Source organism: Aulonocara sp. 'chitande type north' Nkhata Bay, linkage group LG5 (assembly GCF_057382095.1).
Source record: "Aulonocara sp. 'chitande type north' Nkhata Bay isolate Kocher_YH1m ecotype deep benthic linkage group LG5, A_spYH_male_GT1.1, whole genome shotgun sequence".
Lineage (NCBI taxonomy): Eukaryota > Metazoa > Chordata > Actinopteri > Cichliformes > Cichlidae > Aulonocara > Aulonocara sp. 'chitande type north' Nkhata Bay.
This window is the reverse complement of record NC_141348.1, coordinates 23,441,886-23,469,189: the sequence shown is the minus strand read 5'-3', so window position 1 is coordinate 23,469,189 and position 27,304 is coordinate 23,441,886. Positions and strand designations below refer to the sequence as shown.

The window sequence follows — 27,304 nt, the reverse complement described above, 5'->3', positions numbered from 1 at the left end:
CAGCCCCGCCCAATAACACTGACAGGATGGACACGTACATACACGCATACTCAGGCACAGAGACGTGACCGTGGCTGAACAGCAACTTCTCGATAACTGCTGATTAGCAGCAACACTGATGTCCCTTTTTTTAGGGTTTAAAGAAGGGAGACTAAATCATGTGCAAACCATTTTTCTTCTTGTGTCTGGAGAGTCAGAATGCACAAGACTTCCTTCTTTTCAACTCAAACAGCAATTCTGATTGCTTGCATTATTATTTGACGACATATAGTGTGCATTATATATTTTATTGACTATAAATTTAGCAAAACTAATGTCATTTCTGTAACTTACACTCTGCTGGAGCATTATCAGTATATAAACAGTACAGTAGGGCTCGTATTGAACCCCCAGTGTACTACTTTATGCATAAATACTCCCCCCCCCCTCCCGAAAAAAAAAAACAGTCTTAACAGGAGTTTTGTTTTAATTCTCTGAGATCATCAATATTGAACAGAAATCAAATATCATACAAACTGCCAATGATCACCGATTAGTTAAAGATGCAGCCAAACCCAGTCACTGAGCAAAGAAGACCTGAGTGAACGTGAGTTTAGTATTTCTACAGTGCTAAAGTCTTTATGCCAACAAGTTCTCAGATGAAATTTAAAATAAAAAAAACTAAACACACACACATAAACAGCAAAGACAAAAGTTAGTTTCTAGTCAGAATGATTGAATCAATTCTGTTTTTATCAATAAAGAAGAACAAAAGCCTTGATTTCTTTCAAAGATAAATCAAACGTATTGAGATCTGTTGAGCAGCTTTCACCCTTCTGATGGAGCAAACAGGATTAGATCCAGCTCGTTAAACTGAGATAAAACAATCACTGCTTTGCATGCGTTTAGCGTCCCACAATCATTGCATTTCAGCAGACTGTCTCCATCTCCAGAAAAAAAGAAAGGCAATGAGAGTTAACACAGCCTGGCAGTCACCTCTCTTTGTGCCAAGACTTCTCAAACAACTTCTCTATCTTACTCTCTGTCACCAATGGTGTCTGTCTATAAGTGTGCGCAGCAGAGGTCAAGACTGAACCATCTTTTTATGGGGATCAAAGACATATCGCTTGAAATGCAAGTGAATGCTAACAGGCTGAAAATCTGTTCTGGGCTCCTCTTCATTTGCAGTTGCACCTTTGCTCCCACTCTTCCCTTTCTTCTTAGAGGCGGAGGAAAACAGCTGCTTGGTTTCTGGTCGAAGACCCTCTAAAGAAAAACATCAACATCAAGGTCAACTCAAACTGTATTAAAAACTGCATTGATGGAAACACAGAAAACGTTAAGATCGTTACTGTATACTGTCCGACAGTATGAACAGTAGTTGTGATGGCATATGTGATACATGATATGGATCTTTTCAGTTATGTGTGCAGTTGATGTTGTAACAATGTGCTGACCTCAAAAACAACTGATGCCTTCGTGCTCCTGATGTAACTGACGACAGTATGTAGAAAACCAGGTCGCAGTTGCTCCTAGTTATAATCTACACAGTTCCACATTGTGTCGCATCTATCTGTTAGCTTCTCAGTCATCACTTTCCTCTCATATTGGCCTTATTCTAAGCCATACCAACCCATGCGAATGCTCAGTTTATTGTTCGATGCCAGTTAGGCGTGCAATGCAAGTCCTTCTCTATCATATCTTGTCGTCTGTCTGTATGTCTTTTCGAGGGAACAAACTGAATGCGTGTTTGCTTGCTGCCTTGCACACGGAAGGTAAAAAATGGTCTCAGTTCACTGCTTTACACGCTGGCTGTCTGACCTCACGTACAGCGGCGCCAGCATTCTTCTTGTTATCGTTATGCCAGCGTGAGGGTTGTTATGGTTGCAGCGCAGCCAGAAATTTCTTCTTGTTATCTTTGATCAGCTGAAAATGCCCCGTTCGCCACCACAAAACACGCCCTCCCACACCCTATCACTTGGGTTCAAGTGACACATGAGGATTGCTATTTTGTTTTCTGCCCACAAATGCTGCCAATGTCTTGGCATTTTCCACACACAGCAAAATTAAACTTTACAGGTACTACACAAACTTAAAGCGTCTCTCAAAGCATGACGATTTTTACTTAAAAAATATTTGTCAGATGTGGTTCAAAGTTAATAAGCAAAAAGCATAAAATACGGATAAAAACTGTCTTTGGTGTGAAGATCACTTTGTTTTCTGTGGAGATACGAAGTGACTGAATCAATACAACGACAGCAACCTAATGTATTACACAGTTCTTTTGGGCTTTTCAGTGGTAAAGTACACATGCTTGGAGAACATGTGCAGTGGCAAATATACTGACAGTTTTGTGTCGGTATATTTAGAAAAGTAGTAACAATCAGTAATACTCCGGTCACTACTACTTCTACTCTGTACAAGAAATCTGTGGATAGGCCTCTTACCTATTTCTAACATAACACACAATTATAGGAATATTATCTTAGACTATATGCTCAGCTGAATGATAAAAATAATCATTAGTTGCAGCCCTATGAATAATGCAGGTATGAACAGCTGATTTGAACAGGAAATAATCTGTGGGTGCAGTCTGTGTAAAAGCAGGCACACACATTAGAAACAGACCTGTGCTGGCCGCAGGAGAGCTCATAATATTTACAAGTTAACTTGTGTATTAGAGTAAAAGCATTTCAATACTTTGTTTTGCTTTGTTTTGTTTTTTTTTTACACTGAGTGAGAAAGAAACTACTTCAGACTTCCAGCATATACAAACTGCTTTAACCTCCAAACAACTACATATTCGTCTTTTCCTCCTGTTATAAGCTTATTACATTTAAAAATAAAATGTTTCCTATCATGAATTTGTTGGAATCTACATTTTTTCAGGGGGTTTTTTTCCTACAGGAAGTTAGATAAGGAACATGTTTCTATTTATGGCCCTTGAAATATATGTGGTTTTTTTTAACATTATAAGCTTTGTCTTTACTGTATTTTTCAGCTTCTAAACATTGCTCTTTAATATTTTGTGGTGTACCATGTGAGAATCAGAGATATCCAGAAGTACATGCAGTTTGACAACTGAGCAACCAGAACAACAAGAGCAACCAGAGCTGGTTGAGGAAATCTGTTTGATCAAGGAAAATTGTTGCTTTTGAGAATATGAGGACAATACATCCCTTCTAAAGCTGAGAAAAGATTTAGTAGAACTGGGATGCTGAAACTCCTCATTGCATAAAAAATATTGAAAACCAGGATTCATTACTTTACATACGTATGTCTGTACATGCCGCATGCTGATGTTAAGTTTCTGAACCATAAAGGGGGCATTAAGAGAGTTTGTCATCCTCCATCTTTGCTGTTGAACACATTAACGATCTGTTTAGACCTGTGTTTAAAATGATCAACTGCTAATCTCTCTTTTAGTTATACTAAAAGAGCGTGAAAGCAACCATAGCAACCTACCTTCTGTGCCTTTCGAGACTCTGGCTGGTCCTAGTAGATTCCTAATAGGTTTTTAGTGGCAATTTTTATCGCAATGATTTACTTGAACTGATTAACAAACTGGCAAATTTAAATTGAATTTTTAGCATGGATGGTGACAAGCTTTTCAGTCCAATCGTTTATTATCTGTTTTAAGACCAGACAGTCTCACCACTTCAGAGGCTACTAACATCATGAAGAGCACAGGTGAGGCTATCCAATTTCTACACGCAATCAACATCGCCCACAGAGATCTCAAGCGATTTGTCATTGGCTTATCATACTTATTCATAAGAAATTTACTTTATTTTTCTTTCAACTGAGGGTGATTTAGTTACTAATGTTGTAATCATATCTTTTTGTTAGATTCCTGAATACTCCCAGCAGCCAGAGAACTTACTGTATTCCTGAAAGAGACCCAGTGCCCCCCTCAAGCTCACAGACTTTGGCTTTGCCAAGGAGACCACCTCACTTAATGATGTTGGTAAGAATCTGTATGTAAAGCCATTAAAAAAGTATTCTTATACAAAATATGATGGATTCACTTGAGGGTTAGGAGTACAACTGCTCAAACAGATCATAACCCATCATTCTCTGTCTTATACCCCTGAATGTCTCATGTTATGTTCCTGCCTGAAGATGTGCGTGACAGTATATGTAAGACTTTTGATTATGCAGGAGTAAGGCAGCAAAAAGGATGTAGGTGAGGCTCTCTTTCTAGATATTTTTGTTTTCTCATCCCTCCTGGTGTGGAGTCGTGGGTTTTGAGCAACAGAAGGTAAAATAAACACTGATCAGGCTTCCCCCGGAACACGTGCAATCCCCAGAGGAATCCTGGGAATGTGGCTCGGGATGTCAGGCCTAGCACTTTTACCACATCCTGAAAACTGTCCGGTGAGCCCCAAAAATTCAAGGAAAGACAGAGAATTTGCTCCTGATGTGAGCACTGATGAAGAGGGAGAGACTGTTATGTGCAGCAGAAAACATCAGGGTAGTTGTTTCACTAAATCCTTACCTTGTACGCGAATCTTGAACTTCCCGCTCTGGCCAAACCCACCCTCAATGACACCAGTTTCTCCTGTGGACAAGGTGACCTTTAACCCCACAAAGAGCTGGAGATTGGTCTCCTTCTTGAACAGGCTGCGGCCAATCACAGTGTAATCATCGGTTACCTGGGCACAAGAGAGCAACAATGATGCAAACAGTGTGCAAGGCAGCGTATGATCTAATAATTCATTTATTGCTCATCTTGTGGTGACTTAATCCTCCGTCACAAAGAGCTGATCTGTCCCACATCCTCATCAATTGCACCGTCCAGCTGCATTCTTCGAGTCCCGCGGCCTGGCTGTCTCGCACTCTCTTTTCCATGGTTGTGCACTTAATGGCATATTTGCTTTTATTTCTCGATTATCATCCATCACTAAGTCAATATAACCCGCTGCTAATCTGATAACGTGAGGGCACCGCTCTGTCTCCAACTCGCCCTCATCACCAGCTCTTCCTTTCTCTTCTGCTTAACCCTAATTCATTCTTGAACATTTGACCCTGATGTATCGCAAGCGTGACTGATGAGCTGATAAAAAAAAAATACAGTTGCTGTATACGTCGTTTGACAGACCGTCTGAATTGTGGCTGTTCGAGTTCGTCATATCTCAACAATGCCACTAATGTGTTCTTTTACCAAAAGGACATTCTTTAAGTTTGAAGCATAACTGCTGCATTCTGGGAGACACACGAGTGACAACGTTAACGTCACACGACCACCATCTGACCTCGTGCACATGCTGTTCTGCTCCTGAGTTAGCGAGTGGAGCTGTCAACAGCCTGAGGTGCTAAAGCAGGAAACTAATTCACACACTTGAACCCTGACCTGAATCTGCCTTTCTATGAGGGAAACATGCAGAGAAGCTGCACACACAGAATGTAACACACAGAATGACAACAGCTATTATCAACATCACACTTAGTGTGAACAAAAATTTAAATATAACTTGTTAAGTTTCTGAAAAAATGACAAATCCAAGTTAAGTCAGTTAGATGTTTGATGAAAACCACAGAGAGAGCGGCTCGGGATTCAGGACACAATGAAAAAGCAATCACACAAATATGAAAATAAAGGTGGCGAGAGTATGTGACAGAGAGGAAGAGAATGAGAGCGAAAGACGCCCAGGCAGACAGAAGGGAGAGTTAGGCTAGTTCACAGTGGATGTGGATATTCGTGTGCCACTCAGGTGTGTCCAAACAGCGCCAGCCTCTGACAGCTAGACAGGACTAGTGGCGTCAGGCGGCCACCCACGCACACCTCTGTCACAGCACATGCTAAGGCATGCATACCCATCCCATGCCTCAAATATTGCTCACCAGAGCTGCATATGCATGCTTGTTTGTGTGTACGTGTCTGTTTATGAATATACAATAGGGGCTCTGTCTGCGACACGCTCCAGTGCCACCAGCAATGAGAAACATCCAAAGATTCAGAGCACGCAAAAGGAGCGCAAGGTGACAGAGCGGGCAGAGATGCAAGGAGCGGACTCCAAAGAAGGCTGAAAGGTCACCACACTGATCATTTTAAATGAGAGACAAACTGCTGAGCGTGCACTCACCCTCTCCACCTGTCCCTCCTTGTGCTTGGTTTTGTAAATGCGCAGACGAGGTAGATCGGTCTCAGCGTAGTTTTTATCTTCAAACCCCTGCAGCAGACGGCCCTGGAAAGCCAGCCGGCATGCATTGGCGTGGATGTCTGTATCTAGCTTTGAGCCAATTACTAGACAGAGCAAAGGGCACGTGACTGGCCGCTCAAACTCCAATAGAGCCCACTGCTCTGGGTCAGGCCCCAAACTCCCCTCTCCCTGACCAGTTACATATTCATCCTGGTAGAAGTACTCCCTGTCGAAGGTGAACGGAGTTTCCAGTGAGCAGGGCTCTGATGGAGGCGGCTTAGAGTCTGGAGGGGGCTCTGAGGCACCCACAGGTGGCAGGCCAAAGAAGGTCACCTTTGCCATGACTGTCTCGTGACCCACTGTGATGTGGAACTTGGCACGGGTGGACAGAGAGCCCTTGAAGTAGCCTATCTTCCTTACAGAGATGACAGCTGCAAAGAGCGTGCGCAGGGATTCAGGGGTGCACACCACACCACGCTCCAACAGTTTAGGGTCAAACTGTGTTACGCACACACCCACCCGATCCCCCTGCATGGCCCCAGACACGGGCTTCCGAAACATCTGCACCGACTTTATCTTCTTGGTCACCTGATGTCAGAGAGCATAGAGAAATAAATAACACAGCTCAAAACACATTTAAATACAAACAATAAAGTTTCCTCATGTAAACGTAATAAGAGACTGAGATGTAACAGATACAAAGCTACAACTGCAAAACTGAGAAGGAGAAAGCATACTAGGGCTCTACAGTAAAGTTTACAGCTTAGAATTTAACTTCCTATAGGGTCCTTTTGAAAGAGAATAATGTTTTATATTCCCTTTATCATTTTTATTTTTATCAATGTTTTCATTTTAGAGGTAAAATTTGAAAAACAAACCCAGAATACATGTAGAGATTAAAAAGAAATGAAACATCAGTTATAATAGTTATCATTTTCTCCTGTACTCTGATATTTAAAACACACAAAAACGCCCTTTAACGGAATTTTATCAATAAAACATGCACACATGTAAACAAAAAGCTTGTATAAGTTACAGTTTAAAGTGCACTGTTCATCTCTAAAAGATAAGAACTATTTGTCAGCATATTAGCTTTGATAAATGCAAAGACAAATAATTAAACTTCTTGGATATTTAAAAAGTCCCATTAAAGTGTAAAATATTATACATGACTAATTTCTGAGAAAAGGACCTGAAGAGTAAAAATCATATTTGAATATATATGAAGATAAATAAGACACTGATTGAAAAATAGATGCCAAGCTTTGTTTTGTTACACCAAATACGCATCTCCAAAAACAGGTGAACACATGGATGATTTAAAGGTGTCCAGATGAGCATCTATGTATACGTATATGTCACACCACACTCTCGATCCCTAGCTTGACACTGAGAATTTCATGGTTGTGTTTGTTGCCTATTACACAGACAAAATCACCCGTAAGCTGGATTGAGGCTCCTTAACAAGTGGCTATCAATCTAGCTATATGCTGCCTCCAAGAGGTGACCATGATGACTGCACACAAGACCACTGAGACATGCTCATAGTTTGCATCTGGTCTAAATTACCCAACTCCTGTGCTCCCAGTCCACCCCCAGTCCCCCCATCCTTCCCTCGTACTAAACTGACACATCCTCTGATCCCAGCCGGCAAGCCGTCCCTTTTTCTGCCCACAGCCAACTCAACTTCTGAACTTCCGAAACTGCGGTTCCTTCGAATGTTTTTCCACTGCTCGGGAATGTTTCGTGCTTGTACATATCAGAAATTCCAAATTCGTGCCCATTTTTTTGGAACACACCTTTAGCACTGGGATTTCTACAGTGTCATTAATGGCCAGTGACCCCTGCAGGATGGTCCCAGTCATGACTGTTCCTTGACCACGGATAGAGAAACAATGGTCCACAGCCATTAGGAGGTCACCTCCAGGGTCTCTCTTTGGTAGGTATGTCTGTTTCTTCAAAAGCTAGAAGGAGAAAGCACATATTCAAAATGAAATACAAAAAAGACACTCTAATCGATTTGAAAAAATATCTGAAGGTCACGTCTATGGTTTCGGACACATACAAGCATTAATGAGATCCATATCTTGTCTTCATTAATCCTGTTTTTGAAGCTCGGCCTCTTATGTTGACAGAGTTGATCCGACTCAGCAGTTTTTCACACTCCAGGAAAATGTACATTAACTCTCCAGAGTACCATCCTTAGGTTACGTTTTATTTAGCTTTATTGAACACTTGACTTAGTTTGACCAGTAAAATCAACCAATTGTTTATCGAAATCAGTGAGCAGTAAAGAAACTTCACGTTCCAGATGTGCCTGAAGTAATGTTTCCATTACAGTTTGACCACCAGAGAGCACTGAGCTTCTTTTCCAGCTGTCAAATGTTGCTCTTATTGCATACGTTTGTCTCTTCAAAACAATGAGGAAAATAAAAAAATACTAACAATAATGGCTTCAAAACTATTTATAATTTAGATACGCATAAAAAAAAAGAATAGCCTAAAACATTATCATCACATTTTTATCTCATGGCAGAACTACAGACAAGTGTTGACAGCATTTATTTACATTAGTTAGAATTTATTTAGCTATGGCTCCTTGTGGATTATTTAATTTTCATGTACATCCCGTGAGCCAGTGGTGACACTTAATGTGGCCCACAAGTATGTGATACTCAACCCTACAGTTCATGATATACTGTGCTCAATGAGACACAGGAAGCTTTACTTCCCATGTATAAAAGGTAAAATTTACTCTTACATTTTATGCATATCTTTTCTGGCTTTGTGCTTTTAATATGTTTTATATGTTACATATTTAATAATATTAAATTTTTAGAATATTTGTCTTATTTTCTGTCTTTTATGTGAAGTGTTGGTTTTTAAATGTGCTCTATAAATAAAGTTATATTGTATTGTATTACTCTTCCACTCACTTGACTGAATGAATGAATCAGCACAAAACAAAAACCTATCAACATAAATCCAAACTCAGCAGACACATTCTAAATAATATCTAAAAATGTTTCACGCATGTTAACTCACTGAATTTGGTACTTTGAGAATGTGTGATTAAAGAAATACTTGCTGTGACCAACTCATTTTTAAGCACATCAATTAAGTAATCATAGTAAATTACTGATCACTCATTTATTATTGACTAACTAGTAACAACAGAGTGGAACCAGTCTCTTTTACCTCTATTAACTGTGGCACTCCCTGTGGCTCCTCTGTGTCAGGAGCCTCGGGACCCCCTGGCTTTGCTGCTACGGCAATCACAGGACAATCCTTAAATCTGTCCGACAGAAAAACAACAAGGTGGAATCATGTCATGCTTCAATGTTTTCGTTTTTTTTTTTGGTTTTTTTTTTTTGGGGGGGGGGGGGGGGGGGGGTGTTGTTTTCTTTAAAGCATCACTGAAATATAAGCAGGCTGAGCAGACTAACTCTGGACACAGAGGGAGAGATATGAAGTGTAATAAATGAGGGAGCTGACATGAGGGTTAGACCTGTGATTACTGCAAGTGCTTGGGATCCCCGTAACCCCACTAATGTGTGGCTCTACATTATGCAGCTGTGTAACCCAATTATCATTTTAGATATAATTGCAGACCTGGTGCTTTCCAGTGTTTTGTGGAGTCTCTTGGTCATTTTCTCAATGGCACTTTGTCTCTTGTTGGGTGGCAGTAGGTCAATCTTATTCAGGACAACAACCATGCGAGGGCAGGTGAGCTCCCCTATCAGCAGACACTCTGCAGTCTGAGTCTGCACCCCTTTCACCACATCCACCACCAGCATCATCAGGTCGATGATTTGGGCACCTAGAGGAGGCAGATGTCACAGAGGTCAAAGAAAAGTAGTGAGCTGAAGGGGAACAATGCAGTGCTTTGTGTTAAAGGCATTTCAGCTTTCCTGCTCTATAAAAAGATGCAAATGCTTAGAGGCTATGTAGCCGACAACAGCAATGCAAACAGGAATGGACACGGACACCCAAAAATAACAGGAGAAAAAGAGGAGAAATAAAGGGAGGGGGTGCACAGAGGCAAAGAGAGAATAAAAGGCTAGAGGGTTGAAACTGGAGCCGCAGCTCACTTGGTTGTCTTTCCTTTCCCTCTTTCTTTTCCTGATTTTGGCAATCTCTCTTTCCTGTGCTCGCCCCACTTGGGACTACAGGGGAAGTTTAATATAGACCCCAATCCACACACAATTTTGCTCCTCCATAATCTACAGCATGTGCCACCTAAATGGCTCTTGCATTTTTTTTTTCTTTTACAGTGCTGGTCACACAACGCAAATGCATTTAGTGTTTAATGGGCTTCTAAAACAACCTTTTATTGTTCAGTAAATAAGAAAACAGGACTTCTTGCTCTGAACATCTGCAAATCCTAAAGTTGTTTCTCCAAATACTTCCAACCTTTAAACTCAACATACTTTCAAACAAGCTTTGAAAAAAACAAAACAAAACACACACAGACCCACTGAGGCGTGCTGAAAAAGAGAGGGCGCCCTCTGCTGGACAACAAATTGAAGCTCAAATGTAGCGAGGATGTAGTTACTATCCTATTAAGGCCTGTTGACTGCAGCCCTCACAAAGATCTGAAAGAATGATCTGTTGTGATTGATACAAACATACTAGTCTGATAATGTACACCCTTACACCAAACACTGTCAGTGTTTGTGCTACTGAAGGCATCCCAGACATGTTTTAATGTTTTTATGGACATACTGTTAAAACTTGTTTTGTACAAACTTGTTCATTCGTGACTGATCAGCACTAAATCTTATGATGTTCCAGCACTTACTTTTTCCAATTTTCATTTGATGGTTATATATAAACTTGGGTGATGTTGTGACTGCCTGTAGTCCACTCTGTTTCAAAGGCTATTTCCCAGTGAGTCAGTCATAGTCAGTCAAATATGTGTAAAAGAATTTGTGAATTCTGAATGTTTTTCCTGCATAAATGCCTTTTCTGTTCATCTGGACATAGCGTTTTCAGTGGGAGAAACATTTCATCACTCATCCAAGTGAATTCTTCAGTCTCAGCTGACTGCAGGTTTCCCCAATCTTATAAATAGTACATTTGTATAATGATTGAAACTAGCACCATTGAGGGAACAATGGGCTGGGAGGTCAGTTCCTTGATCAATTAATATGCAAATTCTCATGACAACAACCACTGATCAAAGCCCATTGATCAATGACCATGAGTACCATTTACAGGGAGTTGGGGAATGGCTACAATTACAGCATTGTAAGATGGCAGAGATGTACCCTTAGGCCCCCTCCTCAATTCAGAGATGGTCTTTCCCTTTTCACGTAAAGGGGCTCCTTGACTAAACGCTCAAACCAGCATTCCTCCCTGTCCAGGATGTGTAAATCCTCATCACTGAAAGAGTGTCCACTGGCCTGTAGGTGTGAATAGACTGCTGAGTCCTGGCCTGACGAAGTGGCTCTTCTGTGTTGTGCCATCCGCTTAGCCAGAGGTTGTTTGGTTTCCCCGATGTATAAATCCTGCCAATCCTCCTGGCACTTAACACTTACACTATATTTCTCTGTTTGTGTCAGGGGACAGATCCTTGGGGTGAACCAAGGTGCAGCCACTGAGACGTGGTGTTTTTTAAAAAATGCCTCACTTGGATGAGTGTTGAAACGTTTCTCCTTCTGAAAACGCTACGCCCAGATGAACAGAATCAACTTTTGGGGATTTACTTACCTGGATGATTGAGCATGCATCAATAAGGAAATTATGTGAAATTGAGGTTTATGAAGGTATTTTATGTCTGTGGTCTCACATCCAAACTTTTTGTACCCAGATTCCTGCAAGTTATTTTATTGCCCAAGAAGACAGCATGCAGTCACATACACACACAAAGTAGATTTAACTGACTGCATATTTACATTTTCTGTAAATATCGCGATAAAATCGTTGTTGTCATTTCTTTTGATAATCCTGTATTTAAAATGGGAAATCGTGACCCTCCTACATCAGAGCTCACCTCCAATGATAGTTCGAATGAGAGAAGCGTGCCCCGGACAATCCACCAGGGTAAACTGGAGGCTGTCATATGGCTGCTTCCCCACGCTGTCCCGCAGGTGATCGGGAAGATCCACAGTGAAGGAGGAGAAGCCGAGGTCCAGAGTGATGCCTCTCTCGCGGGACTGCGGGTTCTTGTCGAAGGCGGCAGTGGACGCGGTGCTGCTCAGCGCCCTGGCGAGCGACGTCTTCCCGCTGTCGACATGTCCGAGCACGCCGACGTTGAAATTTAACGTTTTCGTGCGGGTGTCAGAAGATTCGGACATGTTGTTGAACTCTTACCTGGAGCGCGTATTTTTCTCTACTCTGGGAGAGACGCTTAACTCGGCTCCAAAAACAGACAAAAAGCGGGGCTAGTTTATGGCCACAGACTGCGCTTATTTAGCAAAGCCGCAACAAAATATACGAATACTTTGTGGCTTACAGCGTGTGGTTTAGTAATAAATCTGACATAACTTTCGAGGAAACTGTTGAAAGTCTTCCCTAGTGTCAGTGTATTCTATCCCAGGGACAACATGTTAAGGGGGAACTGTTTTTTATTAGCAGACAAAAATCATAAAAGGAAAGTGATCACTCATAATAGCACTTTAATCACATCTTAATTTTGAAATTATTAAAACCCGTCCACCTTTTTTATTCCTGCATTTATATTGTATTTTAATTCATATATTTGCAAGTTTTTGACAGTTTCTACTACGACAAACCAACAGAAACACAAACGGAAATGGGAAACGACAAAAGGGCGGGCTCTGGAGTGTAAATGTGATTGACAGGCTCTAATCCAATGAATGCTCAGGGATATTTGGCGTAGCCCAATAGTTTACCACAGTTTTTAGATGGGCGGTACTTAAAGGTATCACTTCCGCTTATTTTCCCTAGTAACCCACATGGAAACAGATTTTCCTGTGTTTTGAGTTTAGGCGCCGATTGAGGCGGTATTTCGTATTAGAAATTATATGTGTATTTAACGCATCTGGCAGACTTTACACTATACATTTTCACAAATAACGCAACTATGAAGATCGAGGAGGTAAAAAGCACAACAAAAACGCAGAGGATCGCTTCACACAGTCACGTCAAAGGACTGGGGCTAGACGAGGCCGGTAATGCTAAACAGACAGCATGTGGACTCGTGGGCCAGGAGGCTGCAAGAGAGGTAATATTCGTGTTTCACGTCATTTGCTTTCTTTTTTCTTTTGGGGGAATATTATGTAAGAAGGGAATATTTACGAGGACAATTGAGCGCTTTACAGGCACTACAGTACAAGCTAATCCTATTAGCATTGAGTGGGGTCGCTGTCGTTTGCGGGTCCGATTTGTGACAGAGAGACGCTAACTTATAAGAAGACGGTATATACATCCCTATAGTTTAACTTAATCTGGATTAAAAGTATGAATTGTGAATTTATAATAACTGTTTTCTAACGGAAAGCAGGGAGGTATCAGTTGTTGATGGATCTAGTTGAGAAAAAACGGATCTGCTGTTGGGTACAGGTACAATAAGGACAACCAGATGAACTACATTTATTTAAAGCCATTTTAACATTCAAATGTGGTTTAATATATCCCTTTTCTTAAGTGGAAAATTAAATGATCCCGAACAGCAGTGAATTATGGGAGCTGATACAAATTTTAATGGCATACAAATTTTTCTTGCTGGCCATTGTCAATTTTTTGTATTTATCTTTTTATTTGCTATTTATTCCCATTTTGTGCTGGTAATTAAAAAAAAAAACATCATTACTAATAAAAAAAGTGGTGTAAAGTCTTTCAGGGTGTCACACTATATTTAAAAAATGTACACCCACAAAACTCATGTAACACACCAATTCAATGATCAGTTGCCACTGACATTGGTAAGTAACATTTATTTGAATGTACAAACTGATATATTTGCCAGTTAGTGTGAGTTTTATTGAAAATTAAACATTGCAGGTTCATTGTTAACCCAGCAAAGCTTTTCACAAACTAAATAGCAAAGTTATGGTAAAGACTAGAGCAGGGATGTCAAACTCATTTCATGTTGTGGGCCACATACATCCATCTTTGATCTTAAGTGGGCTGGACCAGTGAAACTCTTTTCCGTCAGTGTATAACTGCACATTTAATCTCTGAGATATCTTAACATAAGATAAAGACGTGCAATTTAAACAGCATGTCTCAGTTTTTCTACATGATATAGACATTTTACTGTAGTAAATAGTAAAAGAACTCTGTCAACATGATTCTTTAGTCTTAAACTGAAAGAAATAAATGTCTAAAATTGCTGAAAAGGTTCTGGTAGTTCCCTGTTCAGACTGACCTGCAACTATGAAACAGCATTTTTTTTTAAGTCACAAAAATTATATTTAATTGGGAATCGCTGTGAAAAAAGGAGCCTTTTTAGAAAATAGTGGAGAAAAAAAAACCTGGAAATTTTCTGTCATTTAATTGCTTATCTGTTGCTTTGGTGTAATATGAATAGGGATGTCATTAGCAGCAGGAAAAAGCTGTAAAACCTATGAAAATACAGTTAAAAAAATAATAATTTATTCCACTTTGCACATTTTCCAAAGTCATCCAATGGGCTGGATTGGAGTCTTTGCTTGGTTTATTTTGGCCCCCAGGCCATATGTTTGACACCCGTAGACTAGAGCCTGATTCATTTATCAGCAGGGTAGGTTTATCAACAGTTAATAGCTGTTTAGTGGTCTGTTAGTATTGGCATTTATACTGCCTTAACAGTGAAAATAGGGAAAATATAAAGAGGAGACTAGAGAACGACGTATTGACACTGCATAGTTTGTCCATCAGAGGGCACTCTGCAACTTCCCTGTAATTTGGAACGCCACAGAAGCAACAACCAGAGCATTAATGAATTACTATAGTAACAAATGTTAGGGAAATCTGTTTATGTTTTATATTTCTGACAGATAAAAAAAAATCAGATATTAGAAATTATTTTCTTAATATTCTTAAAATTCCTACATTGACCCTGCCCACCTCCGATGTGTACTCTGCTACATGCGCTGCACCCAGTGCTGATGTTTTTGTAACGAATGAAGGTAAAACATATTTATATAGCACATTTCTAGATGAAATGCTTTACCACAACAATCAACAAAGAACAATGCTGATATAAAAACACAACAATAATTTCCACTAGGAAAAAGCAAGTCTATGCAAATAAGCTCCTTTAAAGTTTCATTGGAATCCACGGATTTTAAATGTAATAGTAGTACATTCTCGATCCCTAATGCATGATTTCCTTTCATTTTCGGTCTTCAGAGTAGAACAATGAGGTTTTGGCCAGAAGATCTCAATCACCTGCATGCTGTATATGGATGCAATCATTTACTAATGAACGCAGGCATTTGATCATGCAGGGCTCTGAAAATGATTGCAAAGATCTTAGTCTGAACTTATGGGGATCCAGGGTGAAGACGTCAAATAGGGTGTCATATCAGAACACTTGGAGGTAGCCTCGCAGCTGCTGGTTGGACTATTTGTAAGCGATCCAACAAATGACCTATTGAAGCCAATGTACAGTGAATTGCAGTAGTCCAGTTGTTTCCATTTCCGATTTGGATGGAATTTTACTGAGGCGAGCAATATTTTGTAGATGATAAAAGCGGGATCACAGGACGGGAACGAGAACAATTAGCATTTCTTAAGTAATTGTGCAAGCTGTTATTTGCTATTCTGATACAAATATACAATGCATTATTATTTCTCTGACAGTTAATGTGAGTGGCTACAGAGGATTGCACAGATTATAACTAGATTGACACAGCTTGTAGTGCTGCTACAATTCAGAATAACTTGCATAACTCGGTTATAAAGAGCAAAAAATCCTTGGGGCAAATTGTTTTTGCTTCTATGCTTTGTTTAACCCACAGCTCTGTTGTTCTCAGTCATCACCCAGCATCTCACTCATATTTGCGACTAAAAATAGAGATGCAATAGAAAAAAACTAAGCCATTAAATCCACACAGCCCCCAGTTTTTAAACAAAAAGCTCATAACACAACAGCAGCACTTTCAATCACAATCACAAACCTGCAGCAAGCAGGGGTGAATCTAAAGGTGAGCATGGTGTATATTAGGCCATTTATTTCAAGGCTTTCGTAACAGTATTTTTCTGATTTTTAATAACATAAAATGGTTTATTAATAAAATCATGTTTTCTAATAAAAACCATATAAAAGTTTTTTCTTCAGGCCTAAAAAAAATGTCCACGTGCCAGTAAAACTCTAAACCACTGACTTGGTGCTGTTAGGGTGGACACTTCATTATTAATAGCATCTATATGATCATAACATCTTGTTTACATCAGCGCTCAGGGTGACATTCAGAATGTCGATCTGCTCGCTTTTCTTCATTGCAGCAATGCCACACACCCTTAAAGGGATTACAGACAGACTCACTCACTGATACACTAGCACACTTAAACACGCAGATGCACAAAAACACACATGAACACACAGCAGATCTACCTCATCCATGAGATATAACACCATCGGAACTCTTTTTGCCTTCTACTAATGAGAGAAAGCCCCCCTGTCCCCAAGAACACAGAGTAAAAGAGCTAATGCCTTATTTTAGATTCATGTATATCTTATTTTATGACATTATTGTACTTTTTGACAGTTGTATGCTGTTAAACTTTTAAACACTCTACTAAATCGGATGTGAATTGCTAAATTCTTGTTCCACTCGGTGGGCTTTGAATTGAATTGTTTTTGTCAGCCACATTAAAGGAACTGACGTTTGTATCAGAGTGTGACTTTAGCCACAACAGATGCGTTGCCTCGTGTGCTTTACAGTTCTCCAACAGGGTTGTATAACGCCTGGGTTCAGGAGTGGGGGTTTTGCTAGTTAGTTGTATTGCATTTAAACCTTGCGCGTGTGCATAATAGTCTAATTTGTCTTATTCTCCAGGCTTGTGGTATCATCGTTGAGCTGATCCGCTCAAAAAAGATGGCAGGGAGGGCCATTTTACTGGCAGGGCCACCTGGAACAGGAAAGGTAAGTGTGCTGTGTTCAGCAGTAAGGTTTAATTTAATATAGCAGATATCTCTGCAGCGTTTGTTAACCATGCCTCTTTATTTCTTCCTGCCTGCGCACCTTCAGACTGCCCTCGCCCTGGCTATGGCACAGGAGCTGGGAAACAAGGTACCATTCTGCCCCATGGTCGGCAGTGAGGTCTACTCATCTGAAATCAAGAAGACAGAAGTATTGATGGAGAATTTCAGGAGGGCGATTGGTGAGTGTTGGATAGATTTTTAACCCAGATTTTAGTTTTCTGTTCTCCAGGTTTACTCGATGGGTTGTGACCTGTTGGGCATTTAGTTTGTAGAAGTGAAAATGAGCTTACTATTACCAAAGGCTTAATTGGTAAGAAAATAAGAAACTGGCCTAATGATTTAATTAGATTTAATATTGATATACACCTAAAACATTTTGTCTTTTTAAAAATAATATTTTTATGCGTGTCTTCTATTGTACTGGTGGGAAAAGATCAGGTCATACTAGCAGTGAGAAAGAAACTCTTGCACACACAGTTGTCATGAGCTGAAAGGTAACACTGTAAAGCAGATTTATAAAGGTGGTGAGAAGGAATAGCAGAAAGGGGATCTGAGACTGCTGATGCTACCTGTTGAGTGGGCAGCAAATGGAGCCAAGGTGGAGGGAGACGTGGTCATTAGCACATTCACTCCACCCCTTGAGCAGATTCTTCAGAGAGACCAGGTTTCATTTGAACGTTGTCATCACCTTGTCAATAACAGCACCCTGATGGACAGTCCCCGCCTTTAGAGCTGCTCTGTGCCCCACAGCACCGAGGATTAGACACCTGTGTGCTGCATGTAACAGGAACAAGAGCATGATCGTGTTACACTGAACAATGTCCAGTCATTTCACAGGACACATGTTTCTTTTCTGTAATAAAATACGTTGCTCGGTGACCCAATGGATGCTGCGGCTTAGCTCATGTAGGAATATAAAGACCAGATTAGGTTGTGCATAAGTTTGTATGTGTGTAAATGTGTAACTGTAATGCTGCGCCATATTCAGGATTGCGCATCAAAGAAACAAAGGAGGTGTATGAAGGGGAGGTGACAGAGCTGACCCCATGCGAGACCGAGAATCCCATGGGCGGCTACGGCAAAACCATCAGCCACGTCATCATCGGTCTGAAGACTGCCAAAGGCACAAAGCAGCTCAAGGTCAGACTGAGAGTTTTAATCTTTCCCCTCAGCTTTCCTGTCCTTTCTTCACTGTGTCTGTCAATAAAGCTGAAAAAGGCCAAAAAAAACCCCTATAATGCTGACAGCCAAAGCTAGGCCAGCGTTTTGCTTTAAAACATTTAAAGTTGTTGTGTTTCCTTAGCTGGATCCCAGTATTTACGAGAGTCTTCAGAAAGAGCGTGTGGAGGTGGGAGACGTCATCTACATTGAAGCTAACAGCGGAGCCGTGAAGGTAAACTATTTTACTTTTATGCTGTTATGTTACATTTGCAGCACATTTTGGTTTTTGGCAAAAGCGAGAAACTGATCATGGCTGATTGTTCATTTACCAGATTGTGTATAGTTTACAGATGAAAAATGTTTTTTCCAAAAAACGTCTTAGTCGGGTCAAAGTTGAGGGTTTTTCCATCTTGCTTGTCCTCTTCAACCCTTCATGGTGGCATGCTTTCATCTCTCTCCACCCTGCTGCATTTGTGTTGTACTCTGGAATGAGCCTCTCATTCCTGCGGCTCTTCATGTTCCATTTATCTCTCCATCTCCCACAGTGCCTCTTTACCAACAGTGGGGCTTGCGGCCTGTGCTGAAAGGCTGCAGGAGCGGTTCTTTTAATCAGTGCAGGTGGGCCAGAAGCACAGGTCGGCTCTAGTCAGAGGGTAAAGGAGGAGGGCTGGGCGACACATTTGTTACTGTTGACAGCCACCTCATGACTTTCCTTCTGAACCTCTTTCATCCTTCAGCCACATGCCCTTGTTTCTGCAGTGGGCTGGCACTGAGTTCAGTCATACATCTGCTCTCCCTCCTGCAGTGTGGTACCTTTCCCTTCATTGTTGACTGCAGCAATGTGAGACATTAATCTTTTCTATTACTGTGCCTTTGCAGAGACAAGGCCGCTGTGACACCTTTGCAACAGAGTTTGACCTGGAGGCAGAGGAGTATGTTCCGCTGCCCAAAGGTGATGTCCACAAAAAGAAGGAGATTGTCCAAGATGTCACACTGCATGACCTGGATGTTGCAAATGCTCGCCCCCAGGTACATAACTGCAATAATAAAGTAGCATCGGTTTGGAATAAACACATCTGTATACATCTTAAATTTGATTGTTTTTATATTGGCACTCTTTATAAACGGTTCATTGTTTCATCTCAGGGAGGCCAGGACATTCTCTCCATGATGGGACAATTGATGAAGCCCAAAAAGACAGAAATCACTGGTAGAGACGGTGTAACACCTAACTCAGACTAAATCTCTCAAGTTGTCTTCAGTTCTTGACCCACTGCCAATTTCTCGCTGCAGATAAGTTGCGTGCTGAGATCAACAAGGTGGTGAACCGCTACATAGACCAAGGTATAGCTGAGCTCGTACCCGGCGTGCTGTTCGTGGATGAGGTGCACATGCTGGACATTGAATGCTTCACGTACCTCCATCGAGCACTGGAAAGCAGCATCGCCCCCATTGTCGTATTCGCTTCTAACAGGGGAAACTGTTTAATCAGGTGAGAAGTGCTTTATGGAGAGAAGCACATTTTGTTTTTGTTTATTTTTAAGGTAAAACAAAACAGTTTCAGGATTTAAGTAGTTTTTGTTGACCAGGGGGACAGAGGACATCAGTTCTCCACACGGCATTCCTCTGGACTTGCTGGACAGAGTCATGATCATTCGCACCATGTTGTACACACCACAGGAGATGAAGCAGGTAAGTCTGAAAACCAATTTCTGTGGATTATGTGATGTGCGACATCAAACTGTCTGTGCATGCGTCACTAACGAGGCTGTGGTCTGCAGATCATCAAGATTCGGGCTCAGACCGAAGGAATCAGCATCAGCGAGGAGGCTCTTACACACCTGGCAGAGATTGGCACCAAGACCACCCTCAGGTACGGCCAAACACTCTGGGTGTGGGTGTGTTATAATGAAATGCCTCAACTCAGTTACGGTTTGCTCAACAAAATCTAAAAGTTCATGTGTACTCTTTCTATTTTTGACGTACCGTAATAAATTTGTTTAGCCATAACTGTTGCCAGATGTTTAAAAAAAAAAAAAAAAAAAAAAAACGTTGTTCAAAGGGATTAGAATAGGTCAGCTACGTCACTGAGACCAACATGTATAAAGTTACAGATAAAAGACTGTATACTGTAGTAAAGCTCTTGTAGGATTTGCACCCATTAAACTATCTTCTGCTATAAACAGGTTTACTATAAATATGTGTGTGTGGGTGTACTGAGTCTTTCCTATTTCCTGTTTTGTCTCAGATACGCTGTACAGCTGCTGACGCCGGCAAGTCTGTTGGGCCGCGTTCAGGGAAAAGAAACAGTGGAGAGGGAGCAGGTAGAAGAGATCAATGAGCTGTTCTATGACGCCAAGTCTTCAGCAAAAATCCTCCAAGATCAGGATCACAAGTTTATGAAATAAAACTTGTGATCATTGTATTTGTCCATCCTAGTTTCACTCTAACGTTCATTGCATTTTATCATCTTTGCCCTTCACTGTAACTCACTCCGGTGTCCCTGCCTCTGCTTTCTGTAGTAGTTTTGTTCAGATGAATTTTTATTTGTTCCATTTGTCAATGGAAAGTTTTGAAATAAAAAAGGAAAAATTAAATTTTCTTAGTTTTGCCTCTTATTTTTGGATTTTAGTAGTAAAGTTTACTAGCATCTCACTGTAATAACAGACAGGCAAGAAGAGACAATTTGCATCATTTCAAGAGATTTTATTGCAAAGTAATTTCGTAATCGTTGCTGAATAAATCTGTCTTTCTGTTCATTATTATCATTATTATCATTAAGGTTTTTCTGAAGTGTACTGCATACACTACTTTATACTCCCACTCTGAAACTTCCGGTGTAACAAAAAGTCGTATCAGACAGATCAACAAATATGTTTTAAACACTGAAACTGAGTTCATCAGTTAGGCACCTTTCTTAAAATTCAAGGAACTATCAATATAAATCTAGTGTAAAATTTTGTCATAACGAAATACAGAAAAAATGGGCTTTAAACAAGATTTTCCTTGGGTTGAAGTAAGACAAGAAAACAGCTGATCCAAACACATGAACATGGAGCAGGTGTGATTCAGCCACGGTCAGGTTTTCTCCTATTTCCTGATTGGCTGGCCTGAGCGAGTGTTGAAAGCAGTCTCTGCTCCTGACCTCGCTCTGCTGAACACAGAGGGCGCAACTTTACCCATTTTCTCTGTGAAGAACAGGAAACAGCAGTAGGATATCTCACTGTAAATGCAGCAGTAAAGAGGATTATGTAAGACAAATATTTGCTCTGTAAGTACATTGTGTCCCGCTCCGTGTCAGAGGGAACACTGTGACAGGAATCTCCCATCATTACAACCCCTTTCTTTTCTTTTTTTTCTTCTTCTCTGTATATGGAATGGAAACTTGAGCATCATGAGAAACGCCCCTCGCATTTACTCACGGCTGCAGTGTGGTCTTAGCTTAACCAAATACAGAAAGCAGAATAGTTTCATTCGCTCTCATCTGCTGGTTTAGTGTCCTTACCGCACTCCTCCATTACTTCCATTGTCTTGCTCTTGGGAGGCCCGGCAGCACCCAGCTTGTTCTTTGCTTCAGTCAGGTCTTCTTCTCTCACTTCAGGACGCTGCATTTGCTCATCTTCCTGATTAGGCTGAAAGGCAGTAAAGGGAAAGTAAAACACAGAGGTTACTGACAGTCCCCGTGTCTGCAACAATTATGCCCTGCTTTGAAAGCTCAAACACTGCTCTTACTTGAGACATGATTGTTGAGTAGCTGAAGATGGCCTGGAATAAATTCTCTTTCTTTCAGCGGGCTCTCTTTCTCCAACAGGCCGAACCCAACACACACTCTCATATATATACACAACCTAACAGTGAGTCAGTCTCCAGTGGGCAATAACTCTGTTCCTAACACATAAAAAATGACGTAATGAGGGAACTGACTCCTCCTCTTGATCTCTCCCTCCTATTTTTCTCAGGGTCTGCTCCTTCCTTAGAAAATGAAACACTTCTACAACTTGTGGCATTACTTTTTGTCGAATAAATCGGCGGTGTAGGAATCTTGCAAGCGTGGTTGGGCAGCTGCTTTCTAACAGCGTTGACAATAAACAAACCATGCAAATTAAACTCAAAGTTTATAAGATGTGAATCAAGAGATAAGTACTTGATTTTCTTAAGAGGAGACTTAATTTTTCCTGCTGTAAAAGAATGTCACCCCACCCACACACCCATCCATCCATCTTTGTGAAAAAATTGCTGGGCTGATGGGATAGGTTCATTTTCCATAATTACATCATTATTCAACCCCACGGAGACCCCAAATTCAGTGGAAATTAGTTTAGGGGCAAGAAAAGCAATTAAATGGCTGTCTTATCAGACAGGGAAACAATTACAAAGTAGCTGAGTTGACTTAAGCACTGAACTCAAACTTTTCTTTCTAAAAAAAGGAAAAAAAATACTAGTGCAAATCAAGGCTCAAGAACGTAACTACTTCTCACAATATAAACAAAATATTTGGTCAAGGTAAGGTAGCAGAAGTCAAGCATTTCATTTCATTTTAGTAAACATGTTGTACTGCTTCTTAAATACAACTCTACTCCAATCAGTCAACACTGAGAGCGCCTGCCTTAGTTTGTGCACAACTGTTTCACCAAAACAGCTACAGAGGTAGGTGAGCAACACAAACGCAGTATTTAAAACCAAACTTTTTTCCATTTAATTCCTGGAAAAACACCACAGATATAAATACAGTGGTCATGGTGTAAAACAATAAAGAGTTTTATTAAAATACATCCACTTTTTTAAACCCACAACTAAATTCATTCATTTTTTTATATAAAACTCACAGATTCACACACGCTCATGACACATGTGAGGTCCTTAGAAAGAAAAGGTTGTTCCCCGGCTCAGTTTGTAGTGGAAACGCACGACTTCTTTGAGTCAGGTGTAACAGTTTTACGTCTAATTTAAGTGCGCTTCTTTCTGAATCGAGGCAGCAGCTGAGTGCTCACAAACTGAACAAGCTTAGTCTCTGTGAGAAGAACAGCTACAACCACACCAAGCAGACATATTGCCCCCACGCCGATATGGACGAGCCTCAGAAGCAAGCCGCTGTCGCAGCAGAAAAAAGCCTGGAGACAAGAAAACAGATGCTCCAGTTAGGATCACAGACTTCTACAGAATAAAAATAATAATAAGTATGTTTACTAAAAGCGCAGCTCAAAAGTTCCTGTTTTGAGAAAAAAACAAACCTCAGAAACTGCTGTGACAACTCCACTGACGCCCAACGCCAGCAGTATGAGAGGGGAGGGCAACAGGCCTCGCAGAGGTTTCCACCGACTCAACTGGAAGTACCGGTGTATGTAAAGCAGGCTGTGTAAGATACGGAGGCCCATATTGAGGCAGTTTGCCAGTATGAAGCCAACACTGCCAGCCCAACTTGTCAGTACGTATGAAAGGAAGAGGAAGGAGACAGACAGGGCTAGCATGATGAAGTTGTACCTGAGGACATAAACTCAGTGTTAAATGACAGTTTACACGCTATAAAATAACTGTGTGTCTATATACGTATATGTGTTTCTGCATTCTCACTTGTCAACCTCTTCTTGGCTCATGACAGCAAAAACAAAACACTCCGTTACACCATTCACAGCAAGCAGGAGGACATAGCAGCTGTAGCATTGCAGCAAACTGGGCCCTAAAAAATAAAGAAACACATTTTACAAATTCCCAGCAAAGCAAAATGTCATATACTGGTGTCTCCTGTCACCGGATTGTAGCTCACATACCTGACCCACTACTAAGGAGAGAGCCACCATAAATATCCAGAGCCAGGTGAGAGTATGCATAACCAAACACTGTGATAATCAGACCAATCACCAGCACCAGTTTCAGCAGGCACTCCAGGACCTCTGCGACAATGGCAACTTCTTCCTATAACAAAAACCAGCAAAAAGAGGTCAAATCAACAATTCCAGCATAGCCACTCACAAACATTTGTTTGAGATAACGTCCACAGTTCAGACCTGTTTCTGACTTTTGACATTGCGCCCTCTCTCCAGCACTTTGGCAAAGAATATGTAGAAGCTTTCTTCAATTGGCAAGAAGATGAAGCGCGCCACCATGGAGCCCAGATTATTGACGATATCATAAACACCCTGATCTCCAAAGCTGAGGACGTTCAAAAAGGTCATGACGTATCGCTCACCCTCGGTCAGGATCTGCTTCAGGAAGGATTGCTTGAAGAAGCTCCAAGTGAGCCGCGCTAGATTCCTGTCGACTAACGGCTTTAAACACAGAAAAAGGTTAAGAATATCCGCCGTGAATAGTAACCAAAATATAATTAATAATCACAAATAATCAGATTTTTACAACATTTTCTGCTTGACTGTCTCTAATTTACCTAAAACATTATAGCACAAAGCTTGGATATAAATTTTTAGCTTTATATGCTAAATGCTTTTCTAGATTTTTTAATGGCCTATCCACCCACTTTCAGGGTGTTGTTTCCCTGAGGCATCTGAGGCAGTGTAACCCAAACCTAACCTTAACGCCAGAACTTCCACAGGCAAGCAGGGATCAGATAATCATCATGCTGACTGCTGCAACGAAGGCTGCTGTCTATGATATTATAATATACATGAAAATGATACATTGTTGCATTTATTTTAAACCTAATCTGAATGATTTGATTCCTTCAGGGCAGAGTGCATGCCTTAAAAGTGGGTCTCAAAAATGTAAACTTTGCACAAAATAGAGTTTTCTTCTATTCAGGTTAGACTGTCTGCTATTGTTTTTGTGGTACAAATTGTCATATTTGCTCTACCAGCATGAAAGTTGAATGGTAATGCCATTTTCTTAATTTTTGCAACTAGGAATTTCATAAATCAGAAAAGAGAGAGAGAGAGAGAGAGAGAGAGAGAGAGAGAGAGAGAGAGAGAGAGAGAGAGAGAGAGAGAGAGAGAGAGAGAGAATGATTTGATCTTCAGTGCGAATATTTCACAGCAATCATCACATACATCCAAACTTTGTACCATAAATTTAGCATGCAAATTTGGAGATGGTCGAGCAGAAGGCACACAGTGATTTCAGATGCAATGACTCAGTGTGACTTTGATGGGATCAGTGATGAGTAATGCATAATGACGTGCAAGGTCAAGTACCTCTCCATACTGTCTGCGGGGCAGCAAATCTCTAACACGGCGCAGTGGGAAACTATTCCTCGCTGCCTCTTTGGAACCCAGGAAATGAATGAAGTAAACAGCATAGCATAGCACCAGGATCCCTGTGTACACCAACTAGAAAAAGTGAACACAGCACAAAGTCGTGAAAAGTTCAAACAAATATCTGCAGAAATAAAGCAGCTGATACTTCAGCTGATTTCTTACATGAGCAGCAGAAAAGATGTAAAGGCCCCATTCACGGGAAAACACCACCAGCACCACAGTTATGCTGCACTTTGCGATCATTGCCAAGCTTTCAGCCACCACTTTCAATCGGATAAACATGTGAGCTTGAGCCAAGACCCACAAGGGTTCTGCCAGGAGCTCCTGCACCCCAGATAAGGCAAACAGCACCACAGCAGGACTGTAGTAAGGGACAGTGTGAGCATCTGGGACCTCTAGGAGCCAAAGCCACACATATGACAGAAGTACTGCCCATAACACACCAAGGGGTACCCTGAAAAATTAGAAATAACATGTGAGCATCAAAAACTGAAAATCAGAATGCCTATTTTATCATCTAATCAACTCACGTCATCCATAGGAGATTGATAACTGGTCTCCAGCTGTGGTTTTTGCCCGATTGCCCGCTCAGACAGGCCCTCCGGAAAGCCTCTCTGGACAGAAACACTAATGTGGAATACAGCAGTGTAAGCCTGCATAATAAAGACACACGTAAGGACACATGTTACAGCGGCTGGAGCCCGAAAACCATTGTGTTGTTTTCCTGCAAACTTTACCTGACATTGACCACCCCAATCAGCTCTTTGGACACAAACCGCAGCGTAAAGGCATTCAGAAGAAAGGTGAGCACACGGAACATTACCTGAGGACATAAAACCGGACAAATAAATGAATAAATAAATAAAAAAAATGCTGTAAATGCTCAACACACATCAACTACCGTGTTTGTTTACCTGTAGCAACACATTATAGGACGCTAGAGTGGACACACTCTGCAGTATGTCCTGAGAGCTCATTTTGATCTTCCTTTGGCTCTGTGAAAACTGTAGTCAGGTGTGGAGTATACCAGGTGTCCGCTGCTTTCTACGAAGAAGAATCATAATGCTGCCATAGTGTGGGAACTCTTATCTCGACCGCATTACAAACCGGCGGCACCAGACATTATTCCAGTAGAGCAACTATGAGCTGTCAGTTGTGCCCGGCAGTTAAAGCTGTGGATCGTACACCAATACTTCCGTAGACATTTTACGCAAGCGCATTACGTAGTGACGTCACGCAACGTTGCTTTCACCCTAGTGCCACTAGATAGCGTCATAATGCTTAGGAAAAATCTATAGATGAAATCAAAAATTAATGCTGGAAAATGCATTACTGGTTAATATCTCCAAATTCGGTGGCACGGTGGTTAGCACTGTTGCCGCACAGCAAGAAGGTCCTGAGTTCAATTCCACCATCAGGCCGGGGTCTTTCTGTGTGGAGTTTGCATGTTCTCCCCGTGTTTGCGTGGGTTCCCTCCGGGTACTCCGGCTTCCTCCCACCGTCCAAAGACATGCAGCTTGTGGGGATAGGTTAATTGGAAAATCCAAATTGCCACTAGGTGTGAATGTGCGAGTGAACGTGAGTGTGAATGGTTGTCTGTCCTTGTGTGTTGGCCCTGCGACAGACTGGCGAGCTGTCCAGGGTGTACCCCGCCTCTCGCCCCATGACAGCTGGGATAGGCTCCAGCGCCCCCCGCGACCCTGGAAAGGATAAGCGGA

The 27,304-nt window shown here is 41.2% G+C and overlaps 4 protein-coding genes across 5 annotated transcripts; 1 reads left to right on the top strand and 3 right to left on the bottom strand.

Annotated features, from left to right (window-relative positions):
- Positions 1 to 448: 448 nt before the first annotated feature.
- On the bottom strand, positions 449 to 12,654 carry eefsec (eukaryotic elongation factor, selenocysteine-tRNA-specific). Of its 2 annotated transcripts, XM_086292289.1 has the most exons (8): positions 12,438 to 12,654; positions 12,118 to 12,350; positions 9,735 to 9,942; positions 9,321 to 9,417; positions 7,922 to 8,086; positions 6,066 to 6,710; positions 4,478 to 4,634; positions 449 to 1,245 (listed from the first exon to the last, which is right to left on the bottom strand). In XM_086292289.1, exons 3-8 carry the CDS (start codon positions 9,920 to 9,922, stop codon positions 1,064 to 1,066), a joined length of 1,434 nt encoding a protein of 477 aa, XP_086148415.1. In that variant the 5' UTR covers positions 9,923 to 9,942; positions 12,118 to 12,350; positions 12,438 to 12,654; the 3' UTR covers positions 449 to 1,063. The 2 variants fall into 2 exon arrangements, with proteins under 2 accessions (XP_086148415.1, XP_086148414.1); XM_086292288.1 differs by having other exon boundaries at positions 12,118 to 12,654.
- Positions 12,655 to 13,014: 360 nt separating this feature from the next.
- Positions 13,015 to 20,978, top strand: ruvbl1 (RuvB-like AAA ATPase 1). Its single transcript, XM_086292292.1, has 11 exons — positions 13,015 to 13,311; positions 17,075 to 17,161; positions 17,267 to 17,399; positions 18,209 to 18,360; positions 18,524 to 18,613; positions 19,261 to 19,410; positions 19,528 to 19,591; positions 19,675 to 19,873; positions 19,971 to 20,073; positions 20,163 to 20,254; positions 20,630 to 20,978. The coding sequence occupies exons 1-11, from the start codon at positions 13,171 to 13,173 to the stop codon at positions 20,787 to 20,789; spliced, it is 1,371 nt and encodes a 456-aa protein (XP_086148418.1). The 5' UTR covers positions 13,015 to 13,170; the 3' UTR covers positions 20,790 to 20,978.
- Positions 20,979 to 21,072: 94 nt separating this feature from the next.
- Positions 21,073 to 22,269, bottom strand: mustn1a (musculoskeletal, embryonic nuclear protein 1a). The gene is made up of 3 exons (XM_086292293.1): positions 22,114 to 22,269; positions 21,887 to 22,013; positions 21,073 to 21,569 (listed from the first exon to the last, which is right to left on the bottom strand). Exons 1-3 carry the CDS (start codon positions 22,120 to 22,122, stop codon positions 21,472 to 21,474), a joined length of 234 nt encoding a protein of 77 aa, XP_086148419.1. The 5' UTR covers positions 22,123 to 22,269; the 3' UTR covers positions 21,073 to 21,471.
- An 852-nt stretch (positions 22,270 to 23,121) lies between these two features.
- Positions 23,122 to 26,786, bottom strand: rft1 (RFT1 homolog). The gene is made up of 10 exons (XM_086292291.1): positions 26,501 to 26,786; positions 26,324 to 26,409; positions 26,117 to 26,239; positions 25,749 to 26,040; positions 25,524 to 25,658; positions 24,387 to 24,647; positions 24,150 to 24,294; positions 23,953 to 24,058; positions 23,613 to 23,862; positions 23,122 to 23,492 (listed from the first exon to the last, which is right to left on the bottom strand). Exons 1-10 carry the CDS (start codon positions 26,561 to 26,563, stop codon positions 23,328 to 23,330), a joined length of 1,626 nt encoding a protein of 541 aa, XP_086148417.1. The 5' UTR covers positions 26,564 to 26,786; the 3' UTR covers positions 23,122 to 23,327.
- Positions 26,787 to 27,304: the final 518 nt, after the last annotated feature.

Coding starts and splice junctions, on each gene's coding strand:
- eefsec (XM_086292288.1), bottom strand. CDS start 12,421: ATGTCCGAATCTTCTGACACCCGCACGAAAACGTTAAATTTCAACGTC. Junction 9,418..9,734: donor AAAACACTGGAAAGCACCAG/GTCTGCAATTAT, acceptor TCTGTCGGACAG/ATTTAAGGATTGTCCTGTGA. Junction 8,087..9,320: donor GAGTGCCACAGTTAATAGAG/GTAAAAGAGACT, acceptor TTCTCCTTCTAG/CTTTTGAAGAAACAGACATA.
- ruvbl1 (XM_086292292.1), top strand. CDS start 13,171: ATGAAGATCGAGGAGGTAAAAAGCACAACAAAAACGCAGAGGATCGCT. Junction 18,361..18,523: donor AAGGCACAAAGCAGCTCAAG/GTCAGACTGAGA, acceptor GTGTTTCCTTAG/CTGGATCCCAGTATTTACGA. Junction 19,411..19,527: donor TTGCAAATGCTCGCCCCCAG/GTACATAACTGC, acceptor GTTTCATCTCAG/GGAGGCCAGGACATTCTCTC.
- mustn1a (XM_086292293.1), bottom strand. Junction 21,570..21,886: donor GGAAGTAATGGAGGAGTGCG/GTAAGGACACTA, acceptor TGTTCTTCACAG/AGAAAATGGGTAAAGTTGCG.
- rft1 (XM_086292291.1), bottom strand. CDS start 26,563: ATGAGCTCTCAGGACATACTGCAGAGTGTGTCCACTCTAGCGTCCTAT. Junction 26,041..26,116: donor ATCAATCTCCTATGGATGAC/GTGAGTTGATTA, acceptor CTAATTTTTCAG/GGTACCCCTTGGTGTGTTAT. Junction 24,295..24,386: donor ATGTCAAAAGTCAGAAACAG/GTCTGAACTGTG, acceptor TTTTTGTTATAG/GAAGAAGTTGCCATTGTCGC.